The 14,621-nt window shown below is 32.9% G+C and overlaps 1 protein-coding gene and 1 long non-coding RNA gene across 3 annotated transcripts in view; both read right to left on the bottom strand.

The window, feature by feature from the left end:
- Positions 1-14,621, bottom strand: part of LOC127707915 (annexin-B12-like) — a 44,132-nt gene that overhangs the window by 18,991 nt on the left and 10,520 nt on the right. The window contains exons 7-11 of the mRNA XM_052212676.1: positions 12,742-13,015; positions 10,891-10,985; positions 7,027-7,140; positions 4,717-4,804; positions 3,100-3,200 (exon numbers count right to left, since the gene is read on the bottom strand). Of these exons, the coding sequence (XP_052068636.1) occupies positions 3,100-3,200; positions 4,717-4,804; positions 7,027-7,140; positions 10,891-10,985; positions 12,742-13,015 (672 nt within the window). The remainder of the gene's footprint in view (positions 1-3,099; positions 3,201-4,716; positions 4,805-7,026; positions 7,141-10,890; positions 10,986-12,741; positions 13,016-14,621) is intronic.
- Positions 7,621-10,169, bottom strand: LOC127707923 (uncharacterized). 2 transcript variants are annotated; one of them, XR_007985092.1, is made up of 3 exons: positions 8,864-10,169; positions 8,570-8,716; positions 7,621-8,129 (listed from the first exon to the last, which is right to left on the bottom strand). It is a non-coding gene; the product is annotated as an uncharacterized LOC127707923 (long non-coding RNA). The 2 variants fall into 2 exon arrangements; XR_007985091.1 differs by lacking the exon at positions 7,621-8,129 and adding an exon at positions 8,136-8,422.

Here is a 14,621-nt window from a genome sequence, read left to right as displayed (position 1 = left end):
TGTCTGACAGACGTCTGTAGACATTGCAAGGAACCCATATATCTAATATGGTTATCCTATTACTAAAGATAAGTCAGAAATTGACATGACAAAAAACTTTTTTTCAGGCAGTCGTTGAACCATGAAAATGAGGTCAAGGACATTAGACATAAGACAGACGGAAACTTTGTCACATAAGGTATCTGCATACAAGATATGAAGCATCCAGGTCTTATACCTTCTGAAATATAAAGCTTTATACAAATAGTTTATGCCGCCGCCGGATAGTAATACCTATGTCTCGCATACTGAGACTTTTGTCGCAGGCGAGACAAAAACTGAGATAATATCATCAAAATGTATATATGAGCCAAGGCTTTACCCTAAAAGCTATTTTGTTACAATATTTATTTTACAAAGAATCTGTTATAGTGTGTAAAATATCTTTTTATGTAAAACCTTGGCTTATATCTATTTTGTCCAAACAGTCATATTCATTTATACTGTTGTTGACTAATTATAGTTAAATCTTAAGTATCAATAAATTGCTTCGCTGAGCGCAGATGGATCAGGGCTTCCAAAATTTTTTTGAGCCAGCCGGACATTTCATATCTTATCCCGATTTTAAATCCCTTTAGACTTAGTAAATTAGGCAATTATGATAATCAGTTGGCCATCATATAACCAATGATTGACATTAAAATGATATTAAACTTTACTTTGATATAAACTCGATGTTCTGACGTAAATGGTTAAATTGAAAGTGCAGCATTCGAAGTGTGCAACATCAGCGTACTAATTCTGCTTAATTCTGCTTTAGACTCTTTATTTGTGCAAAATAACGTTGTCAAAAACTTTACTTTCGTTTTTAAAAATCACATTTTCCTAATGCCGGATGTTGACTTGACAATGGTAAATCACGGATCAGAGACGGAAACGTAATATCTGTGTACTTTTACGATTGAGTTAAGTAGCCTTTTCAAGTTATTTCTTCAAGAAAATACTCGAAATGAACGTTAGATAAAGGTATCAATGATAATTTTAGCATTATTGAAGACTTAGGATGCATTATTAAATTTCCCACCAGTGCACAATAGACAAAAGACACATGCACATATGTGTACTAGTTCAAACAACATGGTTCTGACGATTATTCGTTTAAAACCTTTTCAAATTTTTCATCAAATCATATTTATTAATGTATTTCTTATAATTTCAATCTTTTAGACTAAATTAATTAGATGCAACCCGCTGAAATGTAAGAAAATAACTATGAATACCCTTTAGCGTACCCCAGTATTTAACACGTTGTACAGGGTTTTTAAATATAATAATGAATATCATGCAAATTTGAATTCATTTATAAATGTTCTTATTTGAAGAATTATTTTAAAATCTAAGGATACTTTTTTAAAACTGAATACTCATTTACAATAATATCTACAAAGCGTAATTAAATGGGATGTTCCATACACGCTTACATGTTTGACCTCGTTTACCTGATCACCTTTATGTCCATTGTTATGCATCATCAATTCTATTGATTAAGACAAGCTAAGGTCTCTCATCAAATATAATGGCCTGTAATCAGTGAATGATTTATGGCTCCAATATTACTTATTGAAGTGATAATTGTTTGACAGCTTGTTGTTTTTTAAATAAAAGATCAAATGTTTTTTTCTACGTTTTATTGATGTACCAAGCCGTGCATTTATGTACCAAAAGGATTAGACTAACTGAGACACTTCAAAGTATGAAATATGCTGCATTTGTTTAATTAAACCCAAATATGACCGAAATATCTTTGTGAAATAGATTGCCACAATTATAAACTATAATGCCCAAACGGACATTTTTACCAATCAATAGTTGGTAAAAAAAGTGATATGACCGTTTTATGAAATGCCTTGAATAACAAATAGTGGCAAACCTTATGATATATGACCGTCTGAGGTAAATAAATTTTGGTCAAGTCCGGAATATATGACCGTTTTGGAAGCAATGAGCTGGATACGACCGCAGATGTCCAACCCTGAAAAGTTGGGGCCAAAATGGACACAATATTCACGCTTGATACAGGTCTGAATTTGGATTGTAACTAAATTTTTGACACATAGGTTTCTGACACAGAATAACTGTAGTCAAAGAACTTCAAATTGGTTATATGATTTGAACCCCCCAAAAAAATAATTTTACCCCGGTTTTTTGCTTTTGTGCAATACACTATGCTGTTGAATATTAACCCCCAAAAAAAAAATATTTGAAGAAATTTTCTTTTCATTTCTGAAATCTGAAATGAGAAAAATTGTTCCCCCCTCCAATTTTTTTCACCTCCCCCCTTTTCTTTATTCCCCCCAAAAAAATCTTTCCCTCAAGATATGGTCAGTATCTCAATTCAAATTTCTAATGGAGTTTGCAACCATATTTACCCATTTAAATACATCATAAAAGTTTTAAAATATAAAATGACATACATAGTCATGGCTAAAATTAATATTAATTAATAGTAACTGCTAAAAATAAATTGACAGCCAATCACCTCGAGACAATCATCATTTCTTAATACATAATTTACAAGCAGTGTAAAGGAGGTAAAACAGTGTTCTTTTAATTGATTTGGATTACCTCCTTTACACTGCTTTTAACTTGTCCTTTAACCAGAAAAACCCTTATTATTCCTCTTTTTTTGCCCCTAATTACTAATTGGTTTGAGCTATAACCCCCAAAGTCAATCCTAACCATCCCTTTGTAGTATGGAAACTTGTGGTGTAATTTCAAAGAGATTTATACGCTTTAACACAAGTTATTGTCTGGAAACTACAAAAATGCTTATTTGGACCCCTTTTTGGCCCTTAATTCCTAAACAGTTGGGACCATAACCCCCAAAATCAATCCCAACCTTCCTTTAGTGGTTATAAACCTTTTGTTAAAATTTTATTGATTTCTATTTACTTATACTAAAGTTATTATCCGGAAACCATCTGTTTTCGGACGACGCTGACGACGACGATGACAACGTGATACCAATATACGACCAAAAATTTTTAATTTTTGCGGTCGTATAAAAAGGATATTCATATTCTTGTTTTACTTGTTAAAGGGGAGATAACTTGTGATTACCTGTGCAGCAGAAATGAGAATTCTTTTTAGGTCTCCACTGGTATCATCCTCTATGTTGCAATCTAAATCTTTATCTGTGGCACAGTCATCAGGGTTAATATCTGCAATACACATTTTTAAACTATCTTATTAGAAAAATTTCAATAGAATAGAGTGGTGAATTCATTTACAACTTTTATAGACATGGCTTTCTTTAAACAAGGCAAATGCAGGTTTTCTAAGGGGTCATCCATAATTGTCAACCATTTTCCAAAGTGTACAAAACATACACGTTTTCAGACCCCCCCCCCCCACCCTCCCTCAAAAAGTGTACATCTACCATTTTCAGATTTCAAGACAAGAATCAATCATTCTTGATAAAAAGAAGATCCTGTCTATTATAGTTTAGTTTAATATAGAAATTTGCATTGAAAATAAACTGAAACATATCTGACTGTTTTATTTGATGACATCTATCTATGATGCTTGTGTTTTGTCAGAATAAAGAATATAAAGATACCATTTTGTTGTTTTGTTGGTTTTAATGAAGGGAATAGATGCATTTACACGCAGATTGTATACCAAGAAATTACACTGAAAGCAAGCAATCAAGCATTCCGGAAATAAATAAAAAGCGTACGGTAAAAATGTTGATTTTTTAACCCCCTCCCTCCAAGTGTACGTTTTGTACACTTTGGAAAATGGTTGACAATTATGGATGACCCCTAATAGTGTGTTTAACCTTTAGTCATTTTTTTGTTGTTGTTTAATATGTCTTTTCTTTAGTTTTGTGTCAGTGGTTGTTGTGGTTTATCTTACTATCCAATATTTTTTGGTAATTCCTGGAAACTAGAGGCTCCAAGGAGCCTGCATTGCTCACCTGATATTTTTGTTTACAATTGATGCATGAAATAATGCAACCATTATACTTTTGCTTTAGTTTCAGAGATATAAGCCTAAAACTGCATTTTACCCCTATGTTCTATTTTTAGCCATTTCGGCCATGTTGGTTGGCAGGCAGGGTCATTGGACACTTTATTTAAACTAGATACCCTAATGATGATTGTGGCCAAGTTTGGTTAAATTTGTCTTAGTAGTTTCAGAGGAGAAGATTTTTGTAAAAGATTACAAAAATTTACGAAAAATTGTTAAAAATTTACTATAAAGGGCAATAACTCCTTAAGGGGTCAATTGACAATTTTGGTCATGTTTGACTTATTTGTAGATCTCACTTTGCCGAACATTATTGCTGTTTACAGTTTATCTCTAGCTATAATAATATTTAAGATGATAACCAAAAACTTGAAAATTTCCTTAAAATTACCAATTCAGGGGCAGCAACCCAACAACGGGTTGTCTGATTCGTCTGAAAATTTCAGGGCGGATAGATATAAGCCAAAAACTGCATTTTACCCCTATGTTCTATTTTTAGCAATGTCGGCCATGTTGGTTAACAGGCGGGGTCATCAGACACATTTTTTAAACAAGATACCCTAATGCTGATTGTGGCCAAGCTTGGTTAAATTTGGCCCAGTAGTTTCAGAGGAGAAGATTTTTGTAAAAGTTAATGGACGCCAAGTGATGAGAAAAGCTCACTAGGCCCATTGGGCCAGGTGAGCTAAAAAAAGTCTGACTTACTTCCATAAACAGATTTCATTTCCTCAATTTGTGCATTTGTCCTGGTCATTAAAATCTCAATCAATACAGATTCATCAGTACCTAGTCCCTGATAAAACAAAAAAGTATATACATCTAAAAAAGCATCAATAATACAGTAATAAATTTTGGTGGCGTAAGAGATTATATCCTTAGAATTAGTATAGTTTTCTGTTAAGAGTATTTTTAATGGAGTTTTGTCTTCTGTTGTTTTCTTGTTGGCCATCTTGTCTGTTTTAACTGGATTAATGGTTTTTGGTGGTGTTGTCTTGGTATATTTTCCTTCCTTCTGAATGAACAGATAATGGAATATTTCAATTAATAGGCAAAATGAGCCTGGAAGAATAATGCAATTAATCATAACTCAGCAGGACTGTTACAGATAGTTTCTACCACTGTATCGAGTGTGATACGATATCTATCCACTCAAGATAGTCAGATTTTTAAATTTAGATATTTTAATATTTAAAATTAACAGTCGTGAGTGGATAAACATCCTATTGCATTAGATTTGGTGTTGGAATCTATTTCTCTTAATGATTTTTAAACCATGTGCAGACAAACTCAATCCTTCTTTTCGAATGATCAGCAAAAAGATATGTTCTTTCTATGTGAGGTCATCAGGCATGGTCGTGTTTTTTCATGGCGTCACAATAAGAAATTCAGAGGAAAGCATTAGAAAATTTGACGTCATAATCGAATTTTGACCAATGAAGAACTGCATGAGATCAAACCACCTGTTCAGATTAAATAAAAATAATCAACAGGTCAGAAAAAGGATAAATCGTGCAAGAATTAGAGAAATTTTATTATCAGTTGTTATATTTTTATTCTACTGGTTTCTTAACTTGTATACTTAAAAAATACACAAACATCTATTGTCTGTAATTGGCTGTTTCAAAATCTAATTAATTCTGAGTAATATTTTCAAAAGTCACAGTCACACCAAAACATCGTGATTGGCCAACAACATCCTAAAAATAGAACTTCTACCAATGATTTGATTGACAAAGAAATTACCCATATAGTTCTTTTGATTCTGAAATTGGGAATAGATTGAAATAATTTCATGCTACTCAATAGGTACAATACACTCTAAACAATAACTAATATTTTTGCAAGCAATCTATGTACATTTTAATGATTTTTAATAATAATGTAAATATAGATTGTCTTAAATGAATCTATCCATATATGAATACATTAATAAAGTATATAAGGATCTCATGGAAATAAATTGCTTCAAAGTTAGCTAGAAAGGGCTAAACATCTGTGAAAATAAGTTGATTTTATGAGTATTTAGACTTGCTACAAGTCCTTCTCTCTAACCAATCTGTATAAAGTTACCCAAATTATTTCTTACAATACCAGAGACAGGAAACAAATGTTTATTTGTATTGTGATAAGAATCCTTCCTTTCTAAGCTAAGAATATATTAGATATAAGAAGATGTGGTATGAGTGCCAATGAGACAACTCTCCATCCAAGTCAAAATTTATAAAAGTAAACCATTATAGGTCAAAGTACGGTCTTCAACACGGAGCCTTGGCTCACACCGAACAGCAAGCTATAAAGGGCCTCAAAAATTACTAGTGTAAAACCATTCAAACAGGAAAACCAACAGTCTAACCTATATAAAAAACAAGAAACACTTATGAACCACATCAACAACGGACAACTACTGAACATCAGATTCCTGACTAGGACAGGTGCAAACAATTGCAGTAGATATGTTAGATATTGTCACTATTACAGCATTATTTATGGTGACTAAGGAAACACCGGAACAAATAGGCTATTCCTTGTATCATGTCTTTCACCAGAAAAAAATCATCAATTTCTCACGCCTTTATCATACATCATTTACTAGATAGAAGGTGCATGTGTATCCCTGCACTATTAAAGTTTCAAGGACTTTTAGAATCATCATTCTGCTAGGTAGTATAGAAATAGTCTATGTTCTGTAGGTACGTAATCTTAATTCACATAAGACTGAAGGGAGGGTGTTCAAAGTATTAGATTTTAATTTCTCAAATATTTTGTGCAGTATAAGATCAAACTTTTTCACTCATTCGTCCAACATGTGTTGGAAGTGACGATGCCTACATTTTGGTCACGTGATGGAAGTAACATAACAGATTCAATTAACTACCGTATCCCGGAATTAACTGGTGTATTGTAGGAACTCTAGATCTGACAGTTGTTTATCATTCGATCAGTCAGCTTTTATTTGAAAATTGAGATTTGTTGTAAGGTACGTCTTAAATACAAAACAGGAACGTAATACTTTACCTGTATTGCCTTCTTAATGTTCAGGGCATCATACAAAGCTGGTGGTTCAAACAGGGCAATTAAAACTTCACTGAAATCACCACTTACTTCCCCATTCAAAGTTTCAATTAAATCCTACAAATACAAACACTAGCTAGAGACATAGCAATAAAACATAAGATATTCAAATATTGTTTGTAATGTGATACCAAAAATATACCTTTATGATAAATTTTAAAATGTGATTTGAATAGAATAAACCCTTGCACACGCTTTGTGCAAATTCAAAAGTGATCAAACACGCTTGTGATATAAAGCAAAGACGGCAATTAACCATCTGATTGGATAGTTATAACTAATCAAGTACAATGATTGGTTAGCATCCTAGATACCAATCATAATAATTAATTAAAAAACAGGGTTGCAAAATAAATGATATCCAACATTGATTGGTTAAATGAAACTTCCTGGAGATGGTAATTAGGTAATTGTAAGCAAATTGCAAAAAAGCAAGTTCCCCTGTATCAACAATTCATCTTATTTAAATAAACACACAAATTAAAGGAAAAGAAGCTTCGTATGAAAAACATACAAATTTCAATTCATTTATATAACAAGAGTGCACACACTGAAATGTCTCGCCTTTTTTACTAATCATTGATATTATGTTGATAGTCCTAAATATAAAGCTTTATTACAACTGTCACATAAACTTAACATTAACCAAGAAAACTAAACATTGACCAATGAACCATGAAAATGAGGTCGAAGGTCAGATGAACCATGCCAGGCAGACATGTACAGTTAACAATTCTTCCATATAACAAATATAGTTGACCTATTGCTTATAGTTTAAGACCAAAACACAAAAACTTAACACTGAGCAATGAACCGTGAAAATGAGGTCAAGGTCATATAAAACCTGCGCGACTGACATAAAGATCATAAAATATTTCCATACACCAAATATAGTTGACCTATTGCATATAGTATTAGAAAAAAAGACCAAAACTCAAAAACTTACCTTTGACAACTGAACCATGAAAACAAGGTCAAGGTCAGATGACACCTGCCAGCTAGACATGTACACCTTACAATCATTCCATACACCAAATATAGTAGACCTATTGCATACAGTATAAAAAAACAGACCAAAACACAAAAACTTAACTATAACCACTGAACCATGAAAATGAGGTCAAGGTCAGATGACACCTGCCAGCTAGACATGTACACCTTACAATCATTCCATACACCAAATATAGTAGAACTATTGCATACAGTATAAGAAAAACAGACCAAAACACAAAAACTTAACTATAACCACTGAACCATGAAAACAAGGTCAAGGTCAGATGACACCTGCCAGCTAGACATGTACACCTTACAATCATTCCATACACCAAATATAGTAGACCTATTGCATACAGTATAAGAAAAACTGACCAAAACACAAAAACTTAACTATAACCACTGAACCATGAAAATGAGGTCAAGGTCAGATGACACCTGCCAGCTAGACATGTACACCTTACAATCATTCCATACACCAAATATAGTAGACCTATTGCATACAGTATAAGAAAAACAGACCAAAACACAAAAACTTAACTATAACCACTGAACCATGAAAATGAGGTCAAGGTCAGATGACACCTGCCAGCTAGACATGTACACCTTACAATCATTCCATACACCAAATATAGTAGACCTATTGCATTCAGTATAAGAAAAACAGACCAAAACACAAAAACTTAACTATAACCACTGAACCATGAAAATGAGGTCAAGGTCAGATGACACCTGCCAGCTAGACATGTACACCTTACAATCATTCCATACACCAAATATAGTAGACCTATTGCATACAGTATAAGAAAAACAGACCAAAACACAAAAACTTAACTATAACCACTGAACCATGAAAACGAGGTCAAGGTCAGATGACACCTGCCAGCTAGACATGTACACCTTACAATCATTCCATACACCAAATATAGTAGACCTATTGCATACAGTATAAGAAAAACAGACCAAAACACAAAAACTTAACTATAACCACTGAACCATGAAAACGAGGTCAAGGTCAGATGACACCTGCCAGCTAGACATGTACACCTTACAATCATTCCATACACCAAATATAGTAGACCTATTGCATACAGTATAAGAAAAACAGACCAAAACACAAAAACTTAACTATAACCACTGAACCATGAAAATGAGGTCAAGGTCAGATGACACCTGCCAGCTAGACATGTACACCTTACAATCATTCCATACACCAAATATAGTAGACCTATTGCATACAGTATAAGAAAAACTGACCAAAACACAAAAACTTAACTATAACCACTGAACCATGAAAACGAGGTCAAGGTCAGATGACACCTGCCAGCTAGACATGTACACCTTACAATCATTCCATACACCAAATATAGTAGACCTATTGCATACAGTATAAGAAAAACAGACCAAAACACAAAAACTTAACTATAACCACTGAACCATGAAAACAAGGTCAAGGTCAGATGACACCTGCCAGCTAGACATGTACACCTTACAATCATTCCATACACCAAATATAGTAGACTTATTGCATACAGTATAAGAAAAATAGACCAAAACACAAAAACTTAACTATAACCACTGAACCATGAAAATGAGGTCAAGGTCAGATGACACCTGCCAGTTGGACATGTACACCTTACAGTCCTTCCATACACCGAATATACTAGACCTATTGCTTATAGTATCTGAGATATGGACTTGACCACCAAAACTTAACCTTGTCCACTGATCCATGAAATGAGGTCGAGGTCAAGTGAAAACTGTCTGACAGGCATGAGGACCTTGCAAGGTACGCACATACCAAATATAGTTATCCTACTACTTATAATAAGAGAGAATTTAACATTACAAAAAATGTTAACTTTTTTTTCAAGTAGTCACTGAACCATGAAAATGAGGTCAAGGACATTGGACATGTGACTGACGGAAACTTCGTAACATGAGGCATCCATATACAAAGTATGAAGCATCCAAGTCTTCCACCTTCTAAAATATAAAGCTTTTAAGAAGTGAGCTAACGCCGCCGCCGCCGCCGGATCACTATCCCTATGTCGAGCTTTCTGGGACAAAAGTCGCAGGCTCGACAAAAAACCTTTTTAAATGTTTTTATTATTTTTTTGTCATTGAGTTGCTGTATCATGGACATATGACCCCACATCTCATTTCAATATATTTGATTTTCCTTAAATTTGAACTTTGAAGCAACAGTTATTTTGGTATTGACATCCACCTTTTTTGTATTTATGCCACTCCCTTTTTTAAGACAAATTTTGATTGATTGTTTGTTGGTTGCCTAACAACCAGTGGCAAATGACAAATTTTGAAGCTAGCCACTAATAATTTAAGACTATTCAGCAGTATGATCAGGGATATTTTTAGTTTTTACTGTTGACTATCTAATTTTTTACACTTTAGTTGATAAGATATATCCCCTCATTTTGTTTTCAATTTGAACCATTTCTGTTAAAAAAAAGTACAGTTTTTGTCTGTTTTGCAGCAGCTAACTCAAGGATTTTCTCATTTATCAAAAAAGTCCAAACAAAATGTCAAATTATCCTGTTTAAAAATACAACTCCTCTGAAAATTCAAAATTGCATACTTGTAATTTTATTTCATGAGACCTGTGTTTGTTATGATATGTATCTCTTTCACTGTTGCTGTTGAGATCACATCATATCATGACCATAAGTCTCCTTTACCACTGCGAACTATAAAATTAATCCAGGAAGAGGAATGATTAATACCGACAGTACTCCTCTTAGGGTAAATTGCTGCTTCAGGATATGAAACTTAAGAAATGGGTGTTAGATATACCTTTCCAAATGCTGTTTTAAACATTTTCTTTAACTCTTGACGTTGACTGTTACATCTTGTTGCACAGATATGTATAATAGCTTCCTCATTTGTTCCTAGAAATATAAGTATATTTGTCTAAGTAGAAAATATCTTCATCTTACTCTTCTGCACTTTAAGGTGGTACCTAACACTACAGGGAGATAACTCTGTAAAAATCAGCTAAACGTTTTAATTACGTTGTATTGTTAAGGAAATATTAAGCTTCTCAATGATCAAAATTAGTGTTTGTCAAACTGCTATATAACCAATGAAATTTTTCTGATAAAGTGGTTGGTTCAAATTTTTTGAAATTTTTATATTTTTGTCAAAGGGTCAAAGTAAACATTTTGTCAAAATTTTATGAAAATTAAACGAGCCAAATTAATATTAGTCAAGGTGTTGGGTACCACCTTAATATAAATGTACAATTTTTTGTTTAGGCCTTGAGTCTTAAGTGAACATACCAAAAAATTTCAGAACACAAAAATATTTTTATAGATACTATCCAAACCCTTGGTTGCTGGACCTCTCTTTTTTTTTTTTTTCTTTCTTTCTTTTTAATAAATATTCTTTAATATCTCAACTTGTTTTCATAATTTAATGTGTTTTTGCTCTTATCCACAATAACATAATTTTATATATATGATGCCCCTCATAAACTCAAAGACATACATATTCAGAAACTCAGAAACATCAAGGGAATTTAAAGGTACCTGTACATGGAAAAAATGAAAGTTGTTGATATTTTTAACATCGCTTATTTCATCTTTGACATCCGGATTTCTTAAATGTTTGAGATGCACAACATTTTAATATCTTTATATACAGACTAGTTGGATATTTTATGAATTAGTTTTCAAAAGGCCTAGCGTGATAGGTTTACAATAATGGGGAAATAACTTTAAAACATTGAAAAATTGTTTCCCCATTTCTATTTACCCAAGAATAATTGCATGAGCTTGGCCTTCCCTTTTTCACTCCTATTTTCCCTTAGTTTTTCTGTGATTATTCTTAAAATTTGTTATGTCTAGACTTAGGTCAACATGTTTAAATCTATAAGTAAGGTAAAAAAAATAAAACAAAAATATAATGCATCAGTCTTCTGTAAAAACATGATATGAGCTGCGTTGGATAGAAATCAACCTTATGCAAGTGCACGAATATATATACGTGTATAAGAATTTGATTGATTTTGGAACATTCAAATACGAAATAAGAGCAAATTTTGGTCATTTTGTGGATTCTCTTATAACTGCTCAATTTTCAAACAGTAACAGACTATACAAAGAGAATTTGTCAACCCAAAATAAGTTAACAGATGTATTGATATCTATTTGCATAAGGTCGATTTCTATCCGACGCAACTCATATATAAAAGGTTTAAAAGAATTCAATGCACATGCTTATGTCTCAAAAAAAAAAAAAAAGTGTGTAAATGAGTGTAAATGAAGTCAGATTGGTGCAAATGCAAAACACAGATTTTCAACAACGATTCACTAAACATGGCAATGAAAAAGTAAACTTGTGGCTGATGTAGAAAACTGACAATATGTCAATCCTCCAGAGTCCATACAGTGTTTTAAAAATAAAAATTTCCTCCGCAAACTTCCCCTACCTCCATCCCAGAAAAACAAGGGGGGGGGGGGGGGGGGGGGGGGGGGGGGACGAAAAATAAAAAACAGTTGATTTAGAATATATTGAAATAGGTATCAATCTTTCACAGTAAAATTAAATAAATGAAAAGGCAAAATCATTAAATGTGTTAATAATCAGCAAAATAACTATATTTGCACATGAAACCAACCAATATATAAAATTTCTAAACTTTACCTAATCCTTGCATAGCTTCATCAAAATACATGCAATCTCTTTCAGCATCCCAATCCTGGCCTGTTAAATCTGTATCTGGTTCTTTTTCTTTAATGAATGGTACAACTGGGTCTTCTGCAGTGTATGTCTTATACGGCTTAACAGTTCCTTCTGTAGGGTCAATAGTACCATCCTTAGCTAAATGACTAGCCAAGCGGGCTATGTATGCTGAGCGAACTTTTTCTAGAAAATCATCTTCTTCTGCACATTTTTCTGCTACTTTCTGTGCAATTTTCTGTCAAAATTAATAAAAATATTTAAAAAAGTGTCAATTTTTCTTAAATGCCCTTTTTATACGACCGCAAAAAAATTTTGTGGTCGTATATTGGTATGACGTTGGCGTCGTCGTCGTCGTCCGAATACACAATGGTTTTCGCACTCTAACTTTAGTTTAAGTGAATGGATCTCTATGAAATTTTACCATAAGGTTCAATACCACAATAGGAAGGTGGGGATTGATTTTGGGGGTTATGGTACCAACAGTTAAATAATTAGGGGCCAAAAAGGGGCCGAAAATAAGCATTTTTGTAACTTCCAGACATAACTTGTGGGTTATTGTATGGATCTCTTTGACATTGTACTACAAGATTCCATATCACAAAGGGTCGATGATGGGATTGATTTTGGGGTTAATTTCCTCGAAATTTTAGGAATAAGGGGCCAAAAGGGGGCAAAAAACAAGCATTTTTCTAGTTTCATAACAATAACTTGTGTGTAAGTGTATGGATCTTTCTGAAATTTTACTACAAGGTTCCATTTCGCAAAGGGATAGCTGGAATTGAGTTTTGTGGTAATTGCCCAAAACGTTTAGTAATAAGGGGCCTAAAAAGGGGTGAAAAATAAGCATTTTTTAGTTTCTAGACAATAACTTGTGTTCAAGTGTATGGATCTCTCTAAAATTGTATTACAAGGTACCATACCACAAAGGCAAGGCTGTTATTGAGCTTGGTTTGGGGGGAAGGGGGGGGTGATGAATTATAGGGGGGGGGGGGGTCAAAAAAGGGGTAATTATTTTTTTTCGTTTAAGGAATAAGGGGAAAAAAGGTTAAAAAACTAGGGTTTCCATTTTAATAGACAAATAATTGAGTAAAGAACATTATTTAAAAGCAGTGTAAGGTTGGTAATTTAAACTCATTTAAATATCTCACCTGCACTATGTTTGAATTATGTAAATTGGAAATTTGCCAATTATTTTAGTATAATAAACTTCATTGGAAATTAGCCAATATAAAATTTGGCTGATGAAGGTTTTTTGTTTACCTTTAGTCTGACTATGATGTCATTTTCTATTTTAATAGCCTTATGATGTAGTTAAATTTTTTTTAATACTTTTATGATGTATTTTAATGCGCTTTTATGGTTGCAAATTTATTGTTTTAATATAATAAACTCCATTGGAAATTTACCAATAGTTTGTTTATTTTTAGCTATGACTATGATGTCATTTTCTATTTAATTTTAAGGTTACAAATTAATTTCAGTTTTAAATATTATTGTAAAATGTTTGCCCAAAACATTTATTAATAAGTGGCCAAAAAAGGGGGCAAAAATAAGCATTTTTTTAGTTTCCAGACATTAACTTGTGTTCAAGTGTATGGATTTCTCTGAAATTGTACTTAAAGGTACCATACCACAAAGGGAAGTGGGTCAAAAAATTTTTGGGGGGGGGGGGATTTTTTTTCCTTTTTTTTTTCTTTAAAATTTTCCATTTTAAGTTGGTTAATTCTGATCACAAAGAGAAAGTTGGAATTGAGTTTGGGGGATAATTGCTCAAATGTTTAGGAATAAGGGGCTAAAAAAGGGGTTAAAAATAAGCATTTTTTTTTAGTTTCCAACAATTA

This window comes from Mytilus californianus, unplaced genomic scaffold, assembly GCF_021869535.1.
Source record: "Mytilus californianus isolate M0D057914Y unplaced genomic scaffold, xbMytCali1.0.p SCAF_7, whole genome shotgun sequence".
In the NCBI taxonomy this organism is placed as follows: domain Eukaryota; kingdom Metazoa; phylum Mollusca; class Bivalvia; order Mytilida; family Mytilidae; genus Mytilus; species Mytilus californianus.
Note: the sequence above shows the minus strand (reverse complement) of the source record. Positions and strands in the feature narration are given on the sequence as shown.